This window comes from Oncorhynchus mykiss, chromosome 27 (genome assembly GCF_057628025.1).
Source record: "Oncorhynchus mykiss isolate SJ-2025 chromosome 27, ASM5762802v1, whole genome shotgun sequence".
NCBI lineage: Eukaryota > Metazoa > Chordata > Actinopteri > Salmoniformes > Salmonidae > Oncorhynchus > Oncorhynchus mykiss.
The window spans coordinates 38,801,271-38,819,637 of NC_143048.1; the positions used below are offsets into that span (position 1 = coordinate 38,801,271).

Here is an 18,367-nt window from a genome sequence, read left to right on the forward strand (position 1 = left end):
GAGGTAGAGAGAGAGGGAGGTAGAGAGAGAGGTAGAGAGAGAGAGAGAGAGGGAGGTAGAGAGAGGTAGAGAGAGAGAGAAAGGGAGGTAGAGAGAGGTAGAGAGAGAGAGGTAGAGAGGGAGAGAGAGAGGTAGAGGGGGAGGGAGAGAGAGAGGGAGAGAGAGAGAGAGAGAGAGAGAGAGGGGTAGAGGGGGAGAGATCGAGAGGGAGGTAGAGAGAGAGAGAGAGAGAGAGAGAGAGAGGTAGAGGGGGAGAGATCGAGAGGGAGGTAGAGAGAGAGAGAGGGAGAGAGAGAGAGTGAGTTAGAGAGAGGTAGAGGGGGAGAGAGAGAGGGAGGTAGAGAGAGGGTGAGTTAGAGAGAGGTAGAGGGGGAGAGAGAGAGGGAGGTAGAGAGAGGGTGAGTTAGAGAGAGGTAGAGGGGGAGCGAGAGAGAGAGTTAGAGAGAGGGTGAGTTAGAGAGAGGTAGAGGGGGAGAGAGAGAGGGAGGTAGAGAGGGTGAGTTAGAGAGAGGTAGAGGGGGAGAGAGAGAGGGAGGTAGAGAGAGGGTGAGTTAGAGAGAGGTAGAGGGGGAGAGATGAGAGGGAGGTAGAGAGAGAGGGAGGTAGAGAGAGAGGGAGGTAGAGAGGGTGAGTTAGAGAGAGGTAGAGGGGGAGAGAGAGAGGGAGGTAGAGAGAGGGTGAGTTAGAGAGAGGGAGGTAGAGAGAGGTAGAGAGAGAGAGAGAGGGAGGTAGAGAGAGGTAGAGAGAGAGAGGTAGAGAGGGAGAGAGAGAGGTAGAGGGGGAGAGAGAGAGGGAGGGGGAGAGAGAGAGGGAGAGAGAGAGAGGTAGAGGGGGAGAGATCGAGAGGGAGGTAGAGAGAGAGAGAGAGAGAGAGAGAGAGAGAGGTAGAGGGGGAGAGATCGAGAGGGAGGTAGAGAGAGAGAGAGAGAGAGTTAGAGAGAGGGTGAGTTAGAGAGAGGTAGAGGGGGAGAGAGAGAGGGAGGTAGAGAGAGGGTGAGTTAGAGAGAGGTAGAGGGGGAGAGAGAGAGGGAGGTAGAGAGAGGGTGAGTTAGAGAGAGGTAGAGGGGGAGAGAGAGAGAGAGTTAGAGAGAGGGTGAGTTAGAGAGAGGTAGAGGGGGAGAGAGAGAGAGAGTTAGAGAGAGGTAGAGGGGGAGAGAGAGAGCGAGAAAGACAATATGTTTCTATTTTGGGAGAATTAAACCTTATTTTCCTGAAACCAGCCTCGTGAAATGTGAACTCATCCAGGCAACAAGCACACACACTGCAGTGCTGTTGCGTGTGTAGAACATGATTTGTAATGGTGTATTTGTGTGTGATCTGCGTATACAGCCTGAGTTGGTATGATGTGTGTGTATGTGTGTGTGTGTGTGTGTGCGCGCGAGATGCATTGTTTATTAATATAGTGCGAGTGTGTGTTTGGGGACTGTTCAGAGGGTGCCTAATCGATGGCGTCTCACACACGCTTCTCATTCTGTTTTGACTACATGGCACCTGGGCTTACTATGGCTGCAGTTTAACATATCCCCTCTTTCTCCCTCTCACAAGCCTCTTTCCCCCCTCTCTCTCCTCTCCCAAGCCCCTCTTCCCCCTCTCAAGCCTCTCTTCCTCCTTAGCCTCTCTCAACTCTCCCAAGCCTCTCTTCCCCCTCTCTCAACTCTCCCAAGCCTCTCTTCCCCCTCTCTCTCCTCAGACTCTCTTCCCCCTCACTCAACTCTCCCAAGCCTCTCTTCCCCTTCTCTCAACTCTCCCAAGCCTCTCTTCCCCTTCTCTCAACTCTCCCAAGCCTCTCTTCCCCCTCTCTCTCCTCAGCCTCTCTTCCTCCTTAGCCTCTCTTCCCCCTCTCTCAACTCTCCCAAGCCTTTTTTTACCCCTCTCTCTCTCAAACCTCTCTTCCCCTCTCTCTCCTCTCCCAAGTCTCTCTTCCCCCTCCTCTCAAACCCCTCCTTCCCCTCTCTTTCCTCACTCAAGCCTCTTTCCCTCTCTCTCCTCTCCCAAGCCTCTTTCCCTCTCTCTCAAGCCTCTCTTTCCCCTCTCTCTCAAGCCTCTCTTTCCCCTCTCTCTCAAGCCTATTTTTCCCCTCTCTCTCAAGCCTCTTTCCTCTCTCTCTCTCAAACCTCTCTTTCCCCTCTTTCTCAAGCCTCTTTCCCCTCTTTCTCAAGCCTCTCTCCCCTCTTTCTCAAGCCTCTTTCCCCTCTTTCTCAAGCCTCTTTCCCCTCTTTCTCAAGCCTCTTTCCCCTCTTTCTCAAGCCTCTTTCCCCTCTTTCTCAAGCCTCTTTCCCCTCTCTCTCAAGCCTCTCTTCCCCCTCTCTCCTCTCTTCCCCCTCTCTCTCAAGCCTCTCTTTTCCCCTCTCGCTCAAGCCTCTCTTTTCCCCTCTCTCTCAAGCCTCTCTTTCCCCTCTCTCAAGCTTCTTTCCCCTCTCTCAAGCCTCTTTCCCCTCTCTCAAGCCTCTTTCCCCTCTATCACAAGCCTCTTTCCCCTCTCTCACAAGCCTCTTTCCCTCTCTCTCCTCTCCCAAGCCTCTCTTTCCCTCTCTCAACTCTCCCAAGCCTCTCTTCCCCCTCCTCTCCCCCTCTCTCTCAAGCCTATCTTTTCCCCTCTCTCTCAAGCCTCTCTTTTCCCCTCTCTCTCAAGCCTCTCTTTTCCCCTCTCTCTCAAGCCTCTCTTTTCCCCTCTCTCTCAAGCCTCTCTTTCCCCTCTCTCTCAAGCCTATTTTTCCCTCTCTCTCAAGCCTCTTTCCCCTCTCTCTCAAGCCTCTTTCCCCACTCTCTCTCAAGCCTCTCTTTCCCCTCTTTCTCAAGCCTCTTTCCCCTCTCTCTCAAGCCTCTTTCCTCTCTCTCTCTCTAGCCTCTCTTTCCCCTCTCTCTCTCAAGCCTCTCTTTCCCCTCTTTCTCGAGCCTCTCTTTCCCCTCTTTCTCAAGCCTCTCTTCCCCCTCTTTCTCAAGCCTCTCTTTCCCCTCTTTCTCAAGCCTCTCTTTCCCCTCTTTCTCAAGCCTCTCTTTCCCCTCTTTCTCAAGCCTCTCTTTCCCCTCTTTCTCAAGCCTCTCTTTCCCCTCTCTGATCTATCCGATAGACAAGGGGTGGGGAGAGGGTTTGGGTCTGGGTGGGGGGAGGGTCTGGGTGGGGAGAGGGTCTGGGTCTGGGTGGGGAGAGGGTTTGGGTGGGGAGAGGGTTTGGGTCTGGGTGGGGAGAGGGTCTGGGTCTGGGTGGGGAGAGGGTCTGGGTCTGGGTGGGGAGAGGGTTTGGGTCTGGGTGGGGAGAGGGTCTGGGTGGGGAGAGGGTCTGGGTGGGGAGAGGGCTCTGGGTCTGGGTGGGGAGAGGGTTTGGGTCTGGGTGGGGAGAGGGTTTGGGTCTGGGTGGGGAGAGGGTCTGGGTGGGGAGAGGGTCTGGGTGGGGAGAGGGCTCTGGGTCTGGGTGGGGAGAGGGTTTGGGTCTGGGTGGGGAGAGGGTCTGGGTGGGGAGAGGGTCTGGGTGGGGAGAGGTTTGGGTGGGGAGAGGTTTGGGTCTGGGTGGGGAGAGGGTCTGGGTGGGAAGAGGGTTCGGGTCTGGGTGGGGAGAGGGTCTGGGTGGGGAGAGGGTCTGGGTCTGGGTGGGGAGAGGGTCTGGGTGGGGAGAGGGTCTGGGTGGGGAGAGGGTCTGGGTGGGGAGAGGGTCTGGGTCTGGGTGGGGAGAGGGTCTGGGTGGGGAGAGGGTCTGGGTGGGGAGAGGGTTTGGGTCTGGGTGGGGAGAGGGTCTGGGTCTGGGTGGGGAGAGGGCTCTGGGCCTGGGTGGGGAGAGGGTTTGGGTCTGGGTGGGGAGAGGGTCTGGGTGGGGAGAGGGCTCTGGGTCTGGGTGGGGAGAGGGTTTGGGTCTGAGTGGGGAGAGGTTTGGGTCTGAGTGGGGAGAGGTTTGGGTCTGGGTGGGGAGAGGGTTTGGGTCTGGGTGGGGAGAGGTTTGGGTCTGGGTGGGGAGAGGTTTGGATCTGGGTGGGGAGAGGTTTGGGTCTGGGTGGGGAGAGGGTTTGGGTGGGGAGAGGGTTTGGGTGGGGAGAGGGTTTGGGTGGGGAGACTGCCTGTCTGAATGAGGCGGTGAGATATGTGGCTGAGGGGTGAGGAGAGGGGCTTTAGCAGGAGTCATTTAACATTAAGACATTGTAACTTCAACATCTGTTAGCACTGGTGGTTCCTGTGTGTGTGTGTGTGTGTGTATATAGTATTACCTGTATGAGTGTCCGGAGCGACTCCACATAAGACTGCTCAGTGTCCAGGAGGGTCATCACGACATGTCTTCTCATATCCTGCAGGGGGAGACAACACTGAGTGCTATGGCATAACAAACACACACACACAATTTGGCTCGACTGTCATCGAAATAAGGGTTTCCTGTTTACATGGTTAGGTTGGAATCTGTACACTGGGAAAAACACCAGTGTGTGTGTGTGTGTGTGTGTGTGTGTGTGTGTGTGTGTGTGTGTGTGTGTGTGTGTGTGTGTCCCCTACAGAGAAGATACAATCTTGTCAAAGGCTTATGGCTCAAAGGCTAATAGATGAAGAGAAGAGACTCGTGCCTTATCACGACTAACACAGCAAACTACCAGCAGTCACGCTCTACACATCCTACACACTGGGACGTCACACACACACCCCCAGGGAATATTAGGCTCAGATTCCTAATGATCTGTTCTCTCCATCTTCCTTTCCTCAAAACCTCTGTCTATTTTCTCTCTCTTTCTCTGTGTACCTCTAGATTGTGAAGCACCGCACCAGGAGACATCTGGCCCTGATGCAACAAGACTAACAGAGACAGTGGAAATCTGCTTCAGAGAAGTTAGTCTATCAATGAATTAAATCACTGAATGAAATACATTAACTCTAGTCGACAAACACAGAGAGGAGAGAGAGGAGGAGAGAGAGAGGAGGAGAGAGAGAGGAGGAGAGAGAGAGGAGGAGAGAGAGAGGAGGAGAGAGAGAGGAGGAGAGAGAGAGGAGGAGAGAGAGAGAGAAAGGAGAGAGAAGAGAGAGTGAGGAGAGAGAGAGAGAGAGAAAGGAGAGAGAAGAGAGAGTGAGGAGAGAGAGAGAGCGAGATAGAGGGAGAGCGAACGAGAACGAGAGGGAGAGAGAGAAGAGCAAGACCGGATGAGTCAGGCCAACCCAGTCTGCCCCAGGTGGCTAACGAGACTAACTCTGCTTCTCACACACACACACACACACACACACACACACACACACACACACGTCCTCTATTCATTGTTGCCACGCCAACCAGCAGCATCCTCCATCTTAGCCCCGCCCCCCGCAGCAACAGTTACCAGGTTTTCTGCTGGCTCTCTAGAGTTCTTCAGTGTTCCATTCTGGCGATAACGTTAGTCGCTAATCACTGAAGCTTCCTCTTAGGCAGTCAGGGAACATCTCTGCCCCTTAAACCCACAGGGGAGAACTGTCTGACCCACAGACCACTGCTCTGTCACAGGGTTCACTAAAACACAGGATCAAAGCCATAGGTCTTCAGACGGCCTCCACTGATTCTTCACATGATATGAGAATAACACATTATATACTTCCCCAGAACAAAACATGACCAAGTCATTTATTCCAGAACACACTAGAACAGACATGACTTAACTATGCGTTCTAATCTCCACCCGGCCTGGTTCCTCTCAAGGGTCCTTTCCATAGGGAGTTATTCCTGGCCGACTGGCCAATGTCACATCTGCTTTCTCTTTATGGGTTCAGGTCCAGGTTGTGTTAATACTTGTCGGCCCCAGGAAGACTAGCTGTCGCCATTGGCGTTGGCTAATGGCTAATATGAATCAATTGTTAACCAGTGCAACAGACAACCCAGACTCCATCAACACTAGTAAACATTACCCTAAATAGCAGACAGCTGGAGGCTCATGTTTTCCTGCTCCGTGTCCTAATAATAACAGTACAAAAATAACATCCCACAATTCCACATTTACATCTGGATCTCCCACAAGACTCAGCAGGGGATCATTCATGTATCCCTAGCCTGAGGAAGGTGACAGTGCCGTCACTGCATAGCATCAAGTCATAGAGAGAAGACAGAGAAAAGAAAAGAGAGAGAGAGACAGAGAAGGAAAGAGAGAGAGACAGAGAGAGAGAAAGATAGAGAAGGAAAGAGAGAGAGACAGAGAGAGCGGGAGATGGCTTTGCTAGATATTACTGCGTTGTTGGGAGCTAGAAACATAAGCATTTCGCTGCACCTGCGATAACATCTGCAAAACTGTTTATGCAGACCAAATAAATAGATTTGATTTGAGAGGGGGAGAGAGAGAGTGAGAAAGAGAGAGTGGACATCTGGTGACTGTCAAGTCCATTAACGTGGGATACACATGCACGCTTTCATGTCATCTTGATATAGTCTAAAATGAAACCAGTTTCGTCATGTCAAGCTGACAGTTTGAACAGGAAGTCAACCTCCAGCCCACATGAGGAGGTCCAGTTGAAACTGCAACAAGATCTTTGGGTAATCAACACTTCTTCAGGGCCTTTCACTGAGGCCCAAGTGTCAGTCCTGGATAAAGGATCTTTGGGTAATCAACACTTCTCCAGGGCCTTTCACTGAGGCCCAAGTGTCAGTCCTGGATAAAGGATCTTTGGGTAATCAACACTTCTCCAGGGCCTTTCACTAATGCCCAAGTGTCAGTCCTGGATAAAAGATCTTTGGGTAATCAACACTTCTTCAGGGCCTTTCACTGGGGCCCAAGTGTCAGTCCTGGATAAAAGATCTTTGGTTAATCAACACTTCTCCAGGGCCTTTCACTGAGGCCCAAGTGTCAGTCCTGGATAAAAGATCTTTGGGTAATCAACACTTCTCCAGGGCCTTTCACTGAGGTCCAAGTGTCAGTCCTGGGTGAAGCACTCTCCCTTCTCTCCTTCCAATAGGATGGACCCTTTTGCATTTAAAGTTGACACATTCAAATTTGTTTCGTTAATTGCATTTAAATAATTGATTCTGTGACACTAGGCAACCCTCGTGTAATGGCAATGCAATTTTTTTAGAAACTATAATGCATCGGGAATGTGAGAGAACTAAAATGACATTCAAAGAGAAGTCGAGTGCCTTACGTTAATGCAAGTCCCTCTGTTCTCACCTACAGTAGGCTGATAGAACAGGATTTTGCTAAATTAGCCAGCAATACCCCTAACAAGCAGATCATCTCAGTAACGATGAACAAAACGCGTTGAAGGAATTGAAAGACAATCCGGATATTGTATATCTTCTTGAACTGCACTGTTGGTTCAGGTCTTGAACAGTTGAAGTCGGACGTTTACATACAATTAGGTTGGAGTTATTTAAACTCGTTTTTCAACCACTCCACAAATTTCTTGATAACAAACTATAGTTTTGTTAACAAACAAAAACAAACAATTTCCAAATGCCTGAAGGGACCACATTCATCTGTACAAACAATAATATGCAAGTATAAACACCATGGGACCACGCAGCCGTCATACCGCTCAGGAAGGAGACGCGTTCTGTCTCCTAGAGATGAACGTATTCTGGTGCAAAAAGTGAAAATCAATCCCAGAACAACAGCAAAGGACCTTGTGAAGATGCTGGAGGAAACAGGTACAAAAGTATCTACATCCACAGTAAAACGAGTCCTATATCGACATAACCTGAAAGGCCGCTCAGCAAGGAAGAAGCCACTGCTCCAAAACCACCATAAAGCCAGACTACGGTTTGCAACTGTACATGCGTACTTTTTGGAGAAATGTCCTCTAGTCTGATGAAACAAAAATAGAACTGTTTGGCCATAATGACCATCGTTATGTTTAGAGGAAAAAGTGGGATGCTTGCAAGCCGAAGAACACCATCCCAACTGTGAAGCACAGGGGTGGCAGCATCATGTTGTGGGGGTGCTTTGATGCAGGAGGGACTGGTGCACTTCACAAAATAGATGGCATCATGAGGTAGGAAAATTATGTGGATATATTGAAGCAACATCTCAAGACATCAGTCAGGAAGTTAAAGCTTGGTCGCAAATGGGTCTTCCAAATGGACGATGACCCCAAGCATTCTTCTAAAGTTGTGGCAAAATGGCTTAAGGACAACAAAGTCAAGGTATCAGAGTGGGCATCATAAAGCACTGACCTCAATCCTATAGAAAATGTGTCGGCAGAACTGAGAAAGCGTTTGCGAGCAAGGAGGCCTACAAACCTGACTCAGTTACACCAGCTTTGTCAGGAGGAATGGGCCAAAATTCACCCAACTTATTGTGGGAAGCTTGTGGAAGGCTACCCGAAACGTTTGACCCAAGTTAAACTCCCCATCCAACCCCACAGACAGACAAAAACATGATATAGCTAGCTTCATTGATAACGCTCTTTCTCTGAAAAGAGAAAGACCAGCCTGTTTATTAAGACTAACCCGAAATATATCAAAGTATGGATAAACCTCCTTTACATCCCATAGTGTCAGTTAACAGTAGCCCTATTGAACCCCTTTCTCAGTGTGTTGATTTCTCCACCTCTAAATGCGTGCTAGCCTTGTCAGCCTTTTTCAAGAGACACCAGGGCTGAATGTCTTAGTACTATAGATGCAACACTGAAAGCATCTCGGTTACACTTGACGTTCAGTCTCTCTACACTAATATCCCGCATGACACAGGCCTCAATTTATTCTGTCTCTCACTGAAAAAGCCCTCATCAAATTACTTCCCATATGCGGGCAGTTTCTACAAACAGATTCGGTGTACAGCGATGGGAGCTGCATTCGCTCCTAACTATGCAAATGTAAAAGTATAACTTTAGACCGTCCCCTCGCCCATACCCGGGCGCGAACCAGGGACCCTCTGCACACATCAACAACAGTCACCCACGAAGCATCGTTACCCATCGCTCCACAAAAGCCGTGGCCCTTGCAGAGCAAGGGGAACTACTACTTCAAGGTCTCAGAGCAAGTGACGCCACCGCTAACTAAGCTAGCGTTTCAACTCCGTTACACAGATTTATTGATGGGATAATGGGAGGAGACCTTAATTTATGACGTCAAGAAAAACCCATATTTCCAGAAAAGATACTTTGATGACATCCTGGTATGGAATGTTACTGACGCTCTCCTCTCCGAGTTCATTTCATATATTAACTTCTCTTACCCCCCATCTCAAATTCACAGCAGTCAGGAGAAAATAGACTTATTGGATCTTACAATCCACAAAAATAAAATAAACAAGTTGGTGTCTACCATCTCCCGCAATCCACAGAGTAGGAATTTTAAAGCAGGACATACTGGTGGGTCAGTTCCTAAGACTAACCTAACTGTAGTACAGACATAGATTTCGAGTGCAAAGCTAATGATATGCGCACCAGGTTCCTGCCACGCGGATAAGAGTGTCATTGAACAGGCCTATACCCGTGCTAGAGAGACTGAACGTCAACGCCTACCCACGGGCACTAATACAAACCAGGACAAAACGCCCCCACGTTTGTGTTTTTCCACGGAGTACGGCCCATGTGCCGGTCACATCAAATCCATTGTACTGAAACACTGGAACATCCTCATAAGTGATCCAGATATAACATCCTCATTAGTGATCCAGATATAACATCCTCATTAGTGATCCAGATATAACATCCTCATTAGTGATCCAGATATAACATCCTCATAAGTGATCCAGATATAACATCCTCATTAGTGATCCAGATATACCAGATATAACATCCTCATTAGTGATCCAGATATACCAGATATAACATCCTCATAAGTGATCCAGATATAACATCCTCATAAGTGATCCAGATATAACATCCTCATAAGTGATCCAGATATAACATCCTCATAAGTGATCCAGATTTAACATCCTCATAAGTGATCCAGATATAACATCCTCATAGGTGATCCAGATATAACATCCTCATTAGTGATCCAGATATAACATCCTCATTAGTGATCCAGATATAACATCCTCATTAGTGATCCAGATATAACATCCTCATAAGTGATCCAGATATAACATCCTCATAAGTGATCCAGATATACCAGATATAACATCCTCATAAGTGATCCAGATATAACATCTTCATTAGTGATCCAGATATAACATCCTCATTAGTGATCCAGATATAACATCCCCATTAGTGATCCAGATATAACATCCTCATTAGTGATCCAGATATAACATCCTCATAAGTGATCCAGATATAACATCCTCATAAGTGATCCAGATATAACATCCTCATTAGTGATCCAGATATAACATCCTCATAAGTGATCCAGATATAACATCCTCATTAGTGATCCAGATATAACATCCTCATTAGTGATCCAGATATAACATCCTCATTAGTGATCCAGATATAACATCCTCATTAGTGATCCAGATATAACCTCCTCATTAGTGATCCAGATATAACATCCTCATTAGTGATCCAGATATAACATCCTCATAAGTGATCCAGATATACCAGATATAACATCCTCATTAGTGATCCAGATATAACATCCTCATAAGTGATCCAGATATAACATCCTCATTAGTGATCCAGATATAACATCCTCATTAGTGATCCAGATATAACATCCTCATAAGTGATCCAGATATAACATCCTCATAAGTGATCCAGATATAACATCCTCATAAGTGATCCAGATATAACATCCTCATTAGTGATCCAGATATAACATCCTCATTAGTGATCCAAATATAACATCCTCATTAGTGATCCAGATATAACATCCTCATTAGTGATCCAGATATAACATCCTCATAAGTGATCCAGATATAACATCCTCATTAGTGATCCAGATATAACATCCTCATTAGTGATCCAGATATAACATCCTCATTAGTGATCCAGATATAACATCCTCATAAGTGATCCAGATATAACATCCTCATAAGTGATCCAGATATAACATCCTCATTAGTGATCCAGATATAACATCCTCATAAGTGATCCAGATATAACATCCTCATAAGTGATCCAGATATAACATCCTCATAAGTGATCCAGATATAACATCCTCATTAGTGATCCAGATATAACATCCTCATAAGTGATCCAGATATAACATCCTCATAAGTGATCCAGATATAACATCCTCATAAGTGATCCAGATATACCAGATATAACATCCTCATAAGTGATCCAGATATAACATATTCATTAGTGATCCAGATATAACATCCTCATTAGTGATCCAGATATAACATCCTCATTAGTGATCCAGATATAACATCCTCATTAGTGATCCAGATATAACATCCTCATTAGTGATCCAGATATAACATCCTCATTAGTGATCCAGATATAACCTCCTCATTAGTGATCCAGATATAACATCCTCATTAGTGATCCAGATATAACATCCTCATAAGTGATCCAGATATACCAGATATAACATCCTCATTAGTGATCCAGATATACCAGATATAACATCCTCATAAGTGATCCAGATATAACATCCTCATAAGTGATCCAGATATAACATCCTCATAAGTGATCCAGATATAACATCCTCATTAGTGATCCAGATATAACATCCTCATTAGTGATCTGATATAACATCCTCATAAGTGATCCAGATATAACATCCTCATTAGTGATCCAGATATAACATCCTCATTAGTGATCCAGATATAACATCCTCATAAGTGATCCAGATATAACATCCTCATAAGTGATCCAGATATAACATCCTCATAAGTGATCCAGATATAACATCCTCATAAGTGATCCAGATATAACATCCTCATAAGTGATCCAGATATAACATCCTCATTAGTGATCCAGATATAACATCCTCATTAGTGATCCATATATAACATCCTCATTAGTGATCCAGATATAACATCCTCATTAGTGATCCAGATATAACATCCTCATTAGTGATCCAGATATAACATCCTCATTAGTGATCCAGATATAACATCCTCATAAGTGATTCAAATCTACCAGAGTTCATTTCCCCCTCCATTTGTTTTCTCCGTGCGCGCAATCTAGCCGATTCCATTACGCACAGCAGCTGCCCAAGAAGCGCGATACTTGGCTGCCAGGCAGTCCAATGACAGTTACTAGTGCGGCCACCGTGTAGAATGTGACAATACGACCAATACTAAAAGTTCTTTATCACCCGAGAACAGGTCAAGAATACAAAAGCCAAAGCTTTGTTAATTGTAGCACCACAAATGTCAAATACTAAACTCAGCAAAAAAAGAAACGTCCCTTTTTCAGGACCCTGTCTTTCAAAGATAATTCGTAAAAACACAAATAACTTCACAGATCTTCATTGTAAAGGGTTTAAATACTTTTTCCTGTGCAAAAACAATGAATGAACATGCACCTGTGGAACGGTCGTTAAAACACTAACAGCTTACAGACAGTAGGCAATTAAGGTTACAGTTATGAAACTTAGGACACTAAAGAGGCCTTTCTACTGACTCTGAAAAACGGCAAAAGAAAGATGCCCAGGGTCCTTGCTCATCTGCGGGAACATGCCTTAGGCATGCTGCAAGGAGGCATGAGGACTGCAGATGTAGCCAGGGCAATAAATTGCAATGTCTGTACTGTGAGACGCCTAAGACAGCGCTACAGGGAGACAGGACGGACAGCTGATCGTCCTCGCAGTGGCAGACCACGTGTAACACCTGCACAGGATTGGTACATCCGAACATCACACCTGCGGGACAGGTACAGGATGGCAACAACAACTGCCTGAGTTACACCAGGAACGCACAATCCCTCCATCAGTGCTCAGACTGTCCGCAAAAGGCTGAGAGAGGCTGGACTGAGGGCTTGTAGGCCTGTTGTAAAGCAGATTCGCACCAGAAACAACGTCGCCTATGGGCACAAACCCACCGTCGCTGGACCAGACAGGACTGGCAAAATGTGCTCTTCACTGACGAGTCGGGATCAATTTGGAGGTGGAGGGTCAGTCATGGTCTTAGTCGGTGTGTCACAGCATCATCAGACTGAGCTTGTTGTTGCATGCAATATCAACTTTGTGTGTTACAGGGAAGACGTCCTCATCCCTCATGTGGTACACTTCCTGCAATCTCATCCTGACATGACCCTCCAGCATGACAATACCACCAGCCGTACTGCTCGTTCTGTGCGTGATTTCCTGCAAGACAGGAATGTCAGTGTTCTGCCATGGCCAGCAAAGAGCCCGGATCTCAATCCCATTGAGCACGTCTGGGACCTATTGGATCGGAGGGTGAGGGTTAGGGCCATTCCTCCCAGAAATGTCTGGGAACTTGCAGGTACCTTGGTGGAAGGGTGGGGTAATATCTCACAACAAGAACTGGCAAATCTGGTGCAGTCCATGAGGAGGAGATGCACTGCAGTACTTAATGCAGCTGGTGGCCACACCAGATACTGACTGTTACTTTTGATTTTGACCTCCCTATGTTCAGGGACATATTATTCCATTTCTGTTAGTCACATGTCTGTGGAACTTGTTCAGTTTATGTCCCAGTTGTTGATTCTTATGTTCATACAAATATTTACACATGTTAAGTTAGCTGAAAAGAAATGCAGTTGACAGTGAGAGGACGTTTCTGTATTCGCTGAGTTTATTTACTATACACGCCTACTGCATCTGCAACACGTTCAAATTTCACCAAGAGGAAGTGACATCGTACGTAGACTAAAACAAAGAGGGGCATTCTGACAGTAATCCTTAGACACTGTGGATCCAAATATGGTTTTTCACTGTCCTCGTTTCTATAATGTTGTTGCCTTGATTTTTTGGGTCTCTGTATCTCCAGATTCACAGAAATCCAAATATAACCTATATATATATATATTTTGACATATCCTACTGATTAATGAGACACACTCTTTCTCTCATTATTTGGTGCTATAATTTACCATTGACCTTGAAACATATTATGATGTTGATACACTGTTGTGTCTCAATGAGCCACTAGCCTATAAATAGAAACTATGTGCAATGGTCAGGTCACTCTGAGGAAGACGTCAGCTTGACGGAAAAACGTCCGTCACCTGTCCACATCCTGTACAATGGATTAAAGTGAGAAATAAGAAATCAATCTCTGCCTTTATTGTTGAGTTCTCCGACTCCTTTGTACCTTGAATTAGTCATTTTGGAAGTGTTTCTTGGTAAGCCGTTCTGGTGATTTTGTTGTTGTTGAGCAACCTTCCTTTTCTTGCGCAGGTCCAGCTGAACTCAGCTGTTGATAGCCATTGCAGAGCTATCAACAGAAAATGGAAGCACAGCTGAAGGCTGTGTCACACACAAACACAAGCGCTTTAAAGTGTGCACACACACACACACACACGCACAAACACTCTGGCTGATGCACGTAGAATGACACACCGAAACGTTTCTGGTATTGAGAACAGTGAGATACATTGTGGGTTTGTGAAAGGTCTACCGCGGACAGTCACCTTTGACCTCGTTTCTTCCAGTATGGCAAAGAGATAAGGAACATTACAGGAGGGTAAGTCTAAAGCTTAGTGTGATTATTTGTGTGTGTGTGTGTGTGTGGTAAAACAAGAGGGATCTTCCTGAAACAATGAACTTTGCTCTTTTAGGTTCCAGCTGCCTTAATTGGATACCACACACACAGACGACCACAGCGGCACGTGGGGGAATGATGGCCAGAATGTTGTTTTCATTTTGGTCACAGGATTGCCATGGTAACTGAGTTTAAAGCTAGAAACATTAGTTGCTACATCCATTTCTGGACTAATTATACCCATTGACTTAACATATAAGCATATATGAAGCAAATAACTTAGAAATGCCCCATGAGCTTATTTTAACTGTCGTACCCCATCAGAACCCAAAATAGAAACTTGTTTTATTCCAACGTTTGTAAACAATGCAAATGTAAACAAACACTGTATAGCCTCATAACACGGTTACAACTGTAATGTTGATATCATGGATGGTCAGCCGCTTTGCTATTGCTTCAATGAAGGACTTTAAAAGCCACAACAGATACATGCAAGATGGAGAGCAGAAGGTGGATGTGATCATTATTCATTGACCTCTCCCTGTTACCTGGTGACATGGATTGGATAAAAAAACATCTCCACGCGTATACAAACACACTAACAACCCAATATGGCTGCTGGCCTTCAGTTCAAAGGCAAGGTTTTAGCCTGTGGGACTAGGATGGTTTTGATTGGCTGAGAAGCCTAAGCCATGCTCCCTCTGATGGCTTTGATTGGCTCAGAAGCTTTAGTCTGTCTGTTATTATGAGTCTTAGAGGGGAAAGGGGATTCTGTGTGTGTGGTGTGTGTGTGTGTGTGTGTGTGTGTGTGTGTCTCCCATGTCAGAGCAGCCCGCAGGGGGCCTCTACTGAACCTTGGTCGCTCAACTCACTGCTCAGAACGTTTACCAAATATTACCATTACTCACACACACACACACACAACCCTAAACTAAGTCCAGCCACGACAGAACATCTCTGTCCTACAGTAGCCCACACCGTTCAATCAATCTGAGCCACCTCCCATCTCAGTGTTAACCAATCAGATCTACTCTCATAATACTTCACAAACAAGAGAACAGGCGTCTCATCTGGAATGTTCCAGGCTGGTTGCCTAGCACTTGAGAGAGAGAGGAGCAGCGACATGAGAAAGAGAGAGGAGAAAGAGAGATGAGCAGAGAGAGGAGCAGAGAGAGGAGCAGAGAGAGGAGCAGAGAGATGAGAAAGAGAGAGGAGCGGAGATATGAGCAGAGAGATGAGAAAGAGAGGAGCAGAGAGAGGAGCAGAGAGATGAGCAGAGAGATGAGAAAGAGAGTAGAGCAGAGAGAGGAGCAGAGAGAGGAGAAAGAGAGAGGAGCAGAGAGATGAGAAAGAGAGAGGAGCAGAGAGAGGAGCAGAGAGAGGAGCAGAGAGAGGAGCAGAGAGAGGAGCAGAGAGAGAGGAGCAGAGAGATGAGCAGAGAGGAGAGAAAGAGAGAGGAGAAAGAGAGAGGAGCAGAGAGAGGAGCAGAGAGAGGAGCAGAGAGTGGAGCAGAGAGATGAGAAAGAGAGTGGAGCAGCAAGAGAGGAAGGATGCCAAGGCAGAAAAGAGAACAGAGAGTAAAACAAACAAAAAAGTTCTAAACGACAGAAAGAGAGAAATTATCTGTCGTCATCACCCCTCTCCCTGGCGACAGTAGTCCATAACAACCACCCTCTCTAGTAACAGCAGCATTACCCAACCCCCCTTATACTTCCCACGCCAAGTGATACCAGATCCATCGCCTCTCCAGTCTCCATCCATCCTCTCACTCTCCATCGCCTCTCCATCGCCTCTCCAGTCTCCATCCATCCTCTCACTCTCCATCTCTCTCTCCATCCCCCCACCCTCCATCTCTCTCCATCCATCCCCTCACTCTCCATCCATCCCCTCTTTAGTCTCCATTCATCCATCTCTCTCTCATCAATCCCCTCTGCAGGTCTCCATCAATCCCCTATCCAGTCTCCATCCATCTTTTGCTCCATCTATCCATCTCTCCCCATCCATCTTTCCTGCTCTCCCACCATCCCTCTCTCTTCATCCATCTCCTATCCAATCTCCATCCATCCCTCTCGCTCTCATCCATCCAATCTCTTTCTCCATCCCACTCGCTTTCCATCCACTCATCCATCTCTCCCTCTCAATTCATTCATCTCTCTCTCTCCATTGATCAATCTTTCCCTCTCCATCCATCTCCAACCCTCTTCACCCCAGTGTTTGGGGACCGCCAGGGCTTGCCCTCTGCCCTCCTGTCAATGCCCAGAGACAGGGCCCTGAGAGGGGGGCTAGGCCTCCACCGTGGTCCCCTGCTTCACATACAGGCCTCTGGAGCTTCAGCCTCTCAACAGGGTTATGTAACTGTGACGCAACCAGTAAGGGATCAATACTTGACAGAGAACAGTCAGTCGTTACAGACCATCAACTGTACACGTGTAGCTACACAGGTCTCACACACACACACACACACACACACACACACACACACACACACACACACACACACACACACACACACACACACACACACACGTTTCAATTGGATGTCAAACAGCACCAATGTTGCTGTATTTCAGCCACCAAAACAACACATGGAGGAACATCTATTTTATGTCATCTTCAAAGTGCAGTTACAGGACATTGAAAAGACAAGAGAGGAACAAAGAAAGAAAAATAACAGGGCCACTAGGCAGAGGAGGAGGGTTACTGGGAGAGAGGGAGAGAGAGGACTAAAAACCCATCTGAGGAAAGAGATGCTAAGGAACAGGGGGAAAAGTCCAGCTGTGTGCCAGTTGCTAAGGAGCAGGGGGTGTCCAGCTGTATGCCTGTTGCTAAGGAGCAGGGAAAGTCCAGCTGTATGCCTGTTGCTAAGGAGCAGAAGTCTAGTTGGATGCATGTTGCTAAGGAGCGGGGTAAGTCTAGCTGTATGCCTGTTGCTATGGAGCAGGGGAGGTTTCAACCGAAAATCCAACCATCATATATAGCTAGCTAGGTGTGATATGAAACTAAACCATCATATATAGCTAGCTAGGTTTGATATGAAACCAAACCATCATATATACAGTGCCTTGCGAAAGTATTCGGCACCCTTGAACTTTGCGACCTTTTGCCACATTTCAGGCTTCAAACATAAAGATATAAAACTGTATTTTTTTGTGAAGAATCAACAACAAGTGGGCCACAATCATGAAGTGGAACGACATTTATTGGATATTTCAAACTTTTTTAACAAATCAAAAACTGAAAAATTGGGCGTGCAAAATTATTCAGCCCCCTTAAGTTAATACTTTGTAGCTCCACCTTTTGCTGCGATTACAGCTGTAAGTCGCTTGGGGTATGTCTCTATCAGTTTTGCACATCGAGAGACTGCATTTTTTTCCCATTCCTCCTTGCAAAACAGCTCGAGCTCAGTGAGGTTGGATGGAGAGCATTTGTAAACAGCAGTTTTCAGTTCTTTCCACAGATTCTCGATTGGATTCAGGTCTGGACTTTGACTTGGCCATTCTAACACCTGGATATGTTTATTTTTGAACCATTCCATTGTAGATTTTGCTTTATGTTTTGGATCATTGTCTTGTTGGAAGACAAATCTCCATCCCAGTCTCAGGTCTTTTGCAGACTCCATCAGGTTTTCTTCCAGAATGGTCCTGTATTTGGCTCCATCCATCTTCCCATCAATTTTAACCATCTCCCTGTCCCTGCTGAAGAAAAGCAGGCCCAAACCATGATGCTGCCACCACCATGTTTGACAGTGGGGATGGTGTGTTCAGCTGTGTTGCTTTTACGCCAAACATAACGTTTTGCATTGTTGCCAAAAAGTTCAATTTTGGTTTCATCTGACCAGAGCACCTTCTTCCACATGTTTGGTGTGTCTCCCAGGTGGCTTGTGGCAAACTTTAAACAACACTTTTTATGGATATCTTTAAGAAATGGCTTTCTTCTTGCCA

The 18,367-nt window shown here is 46.5% G+C and overlaps 1 protein-coding gene across 2 annotated transcripts in view; it reads right to left on the minus strand.

The window, feature by feature from the left end:
* LOC110508016 (rho guanine nucleotide exchange factor 17) overlaps window positions 1-18,367 on the minus strand; it is a 106,119-nt gene that overhangs the window by 26,521 nt on the left and 61,231 nt on the right. For both annotated transcript variants that reach the window (XM_036964958.2, XM_090223988.1), the window contains exon 2: window positions 4,197-4,274. In XM_036964958.2, the coding sequence (XP_036820853.2) occupies window positions 4,197-4,274 (78 nt within the window). The remainder of the gene's footprint in view (window positions 1-4,196; window positions 4,275-18,367) is intronic.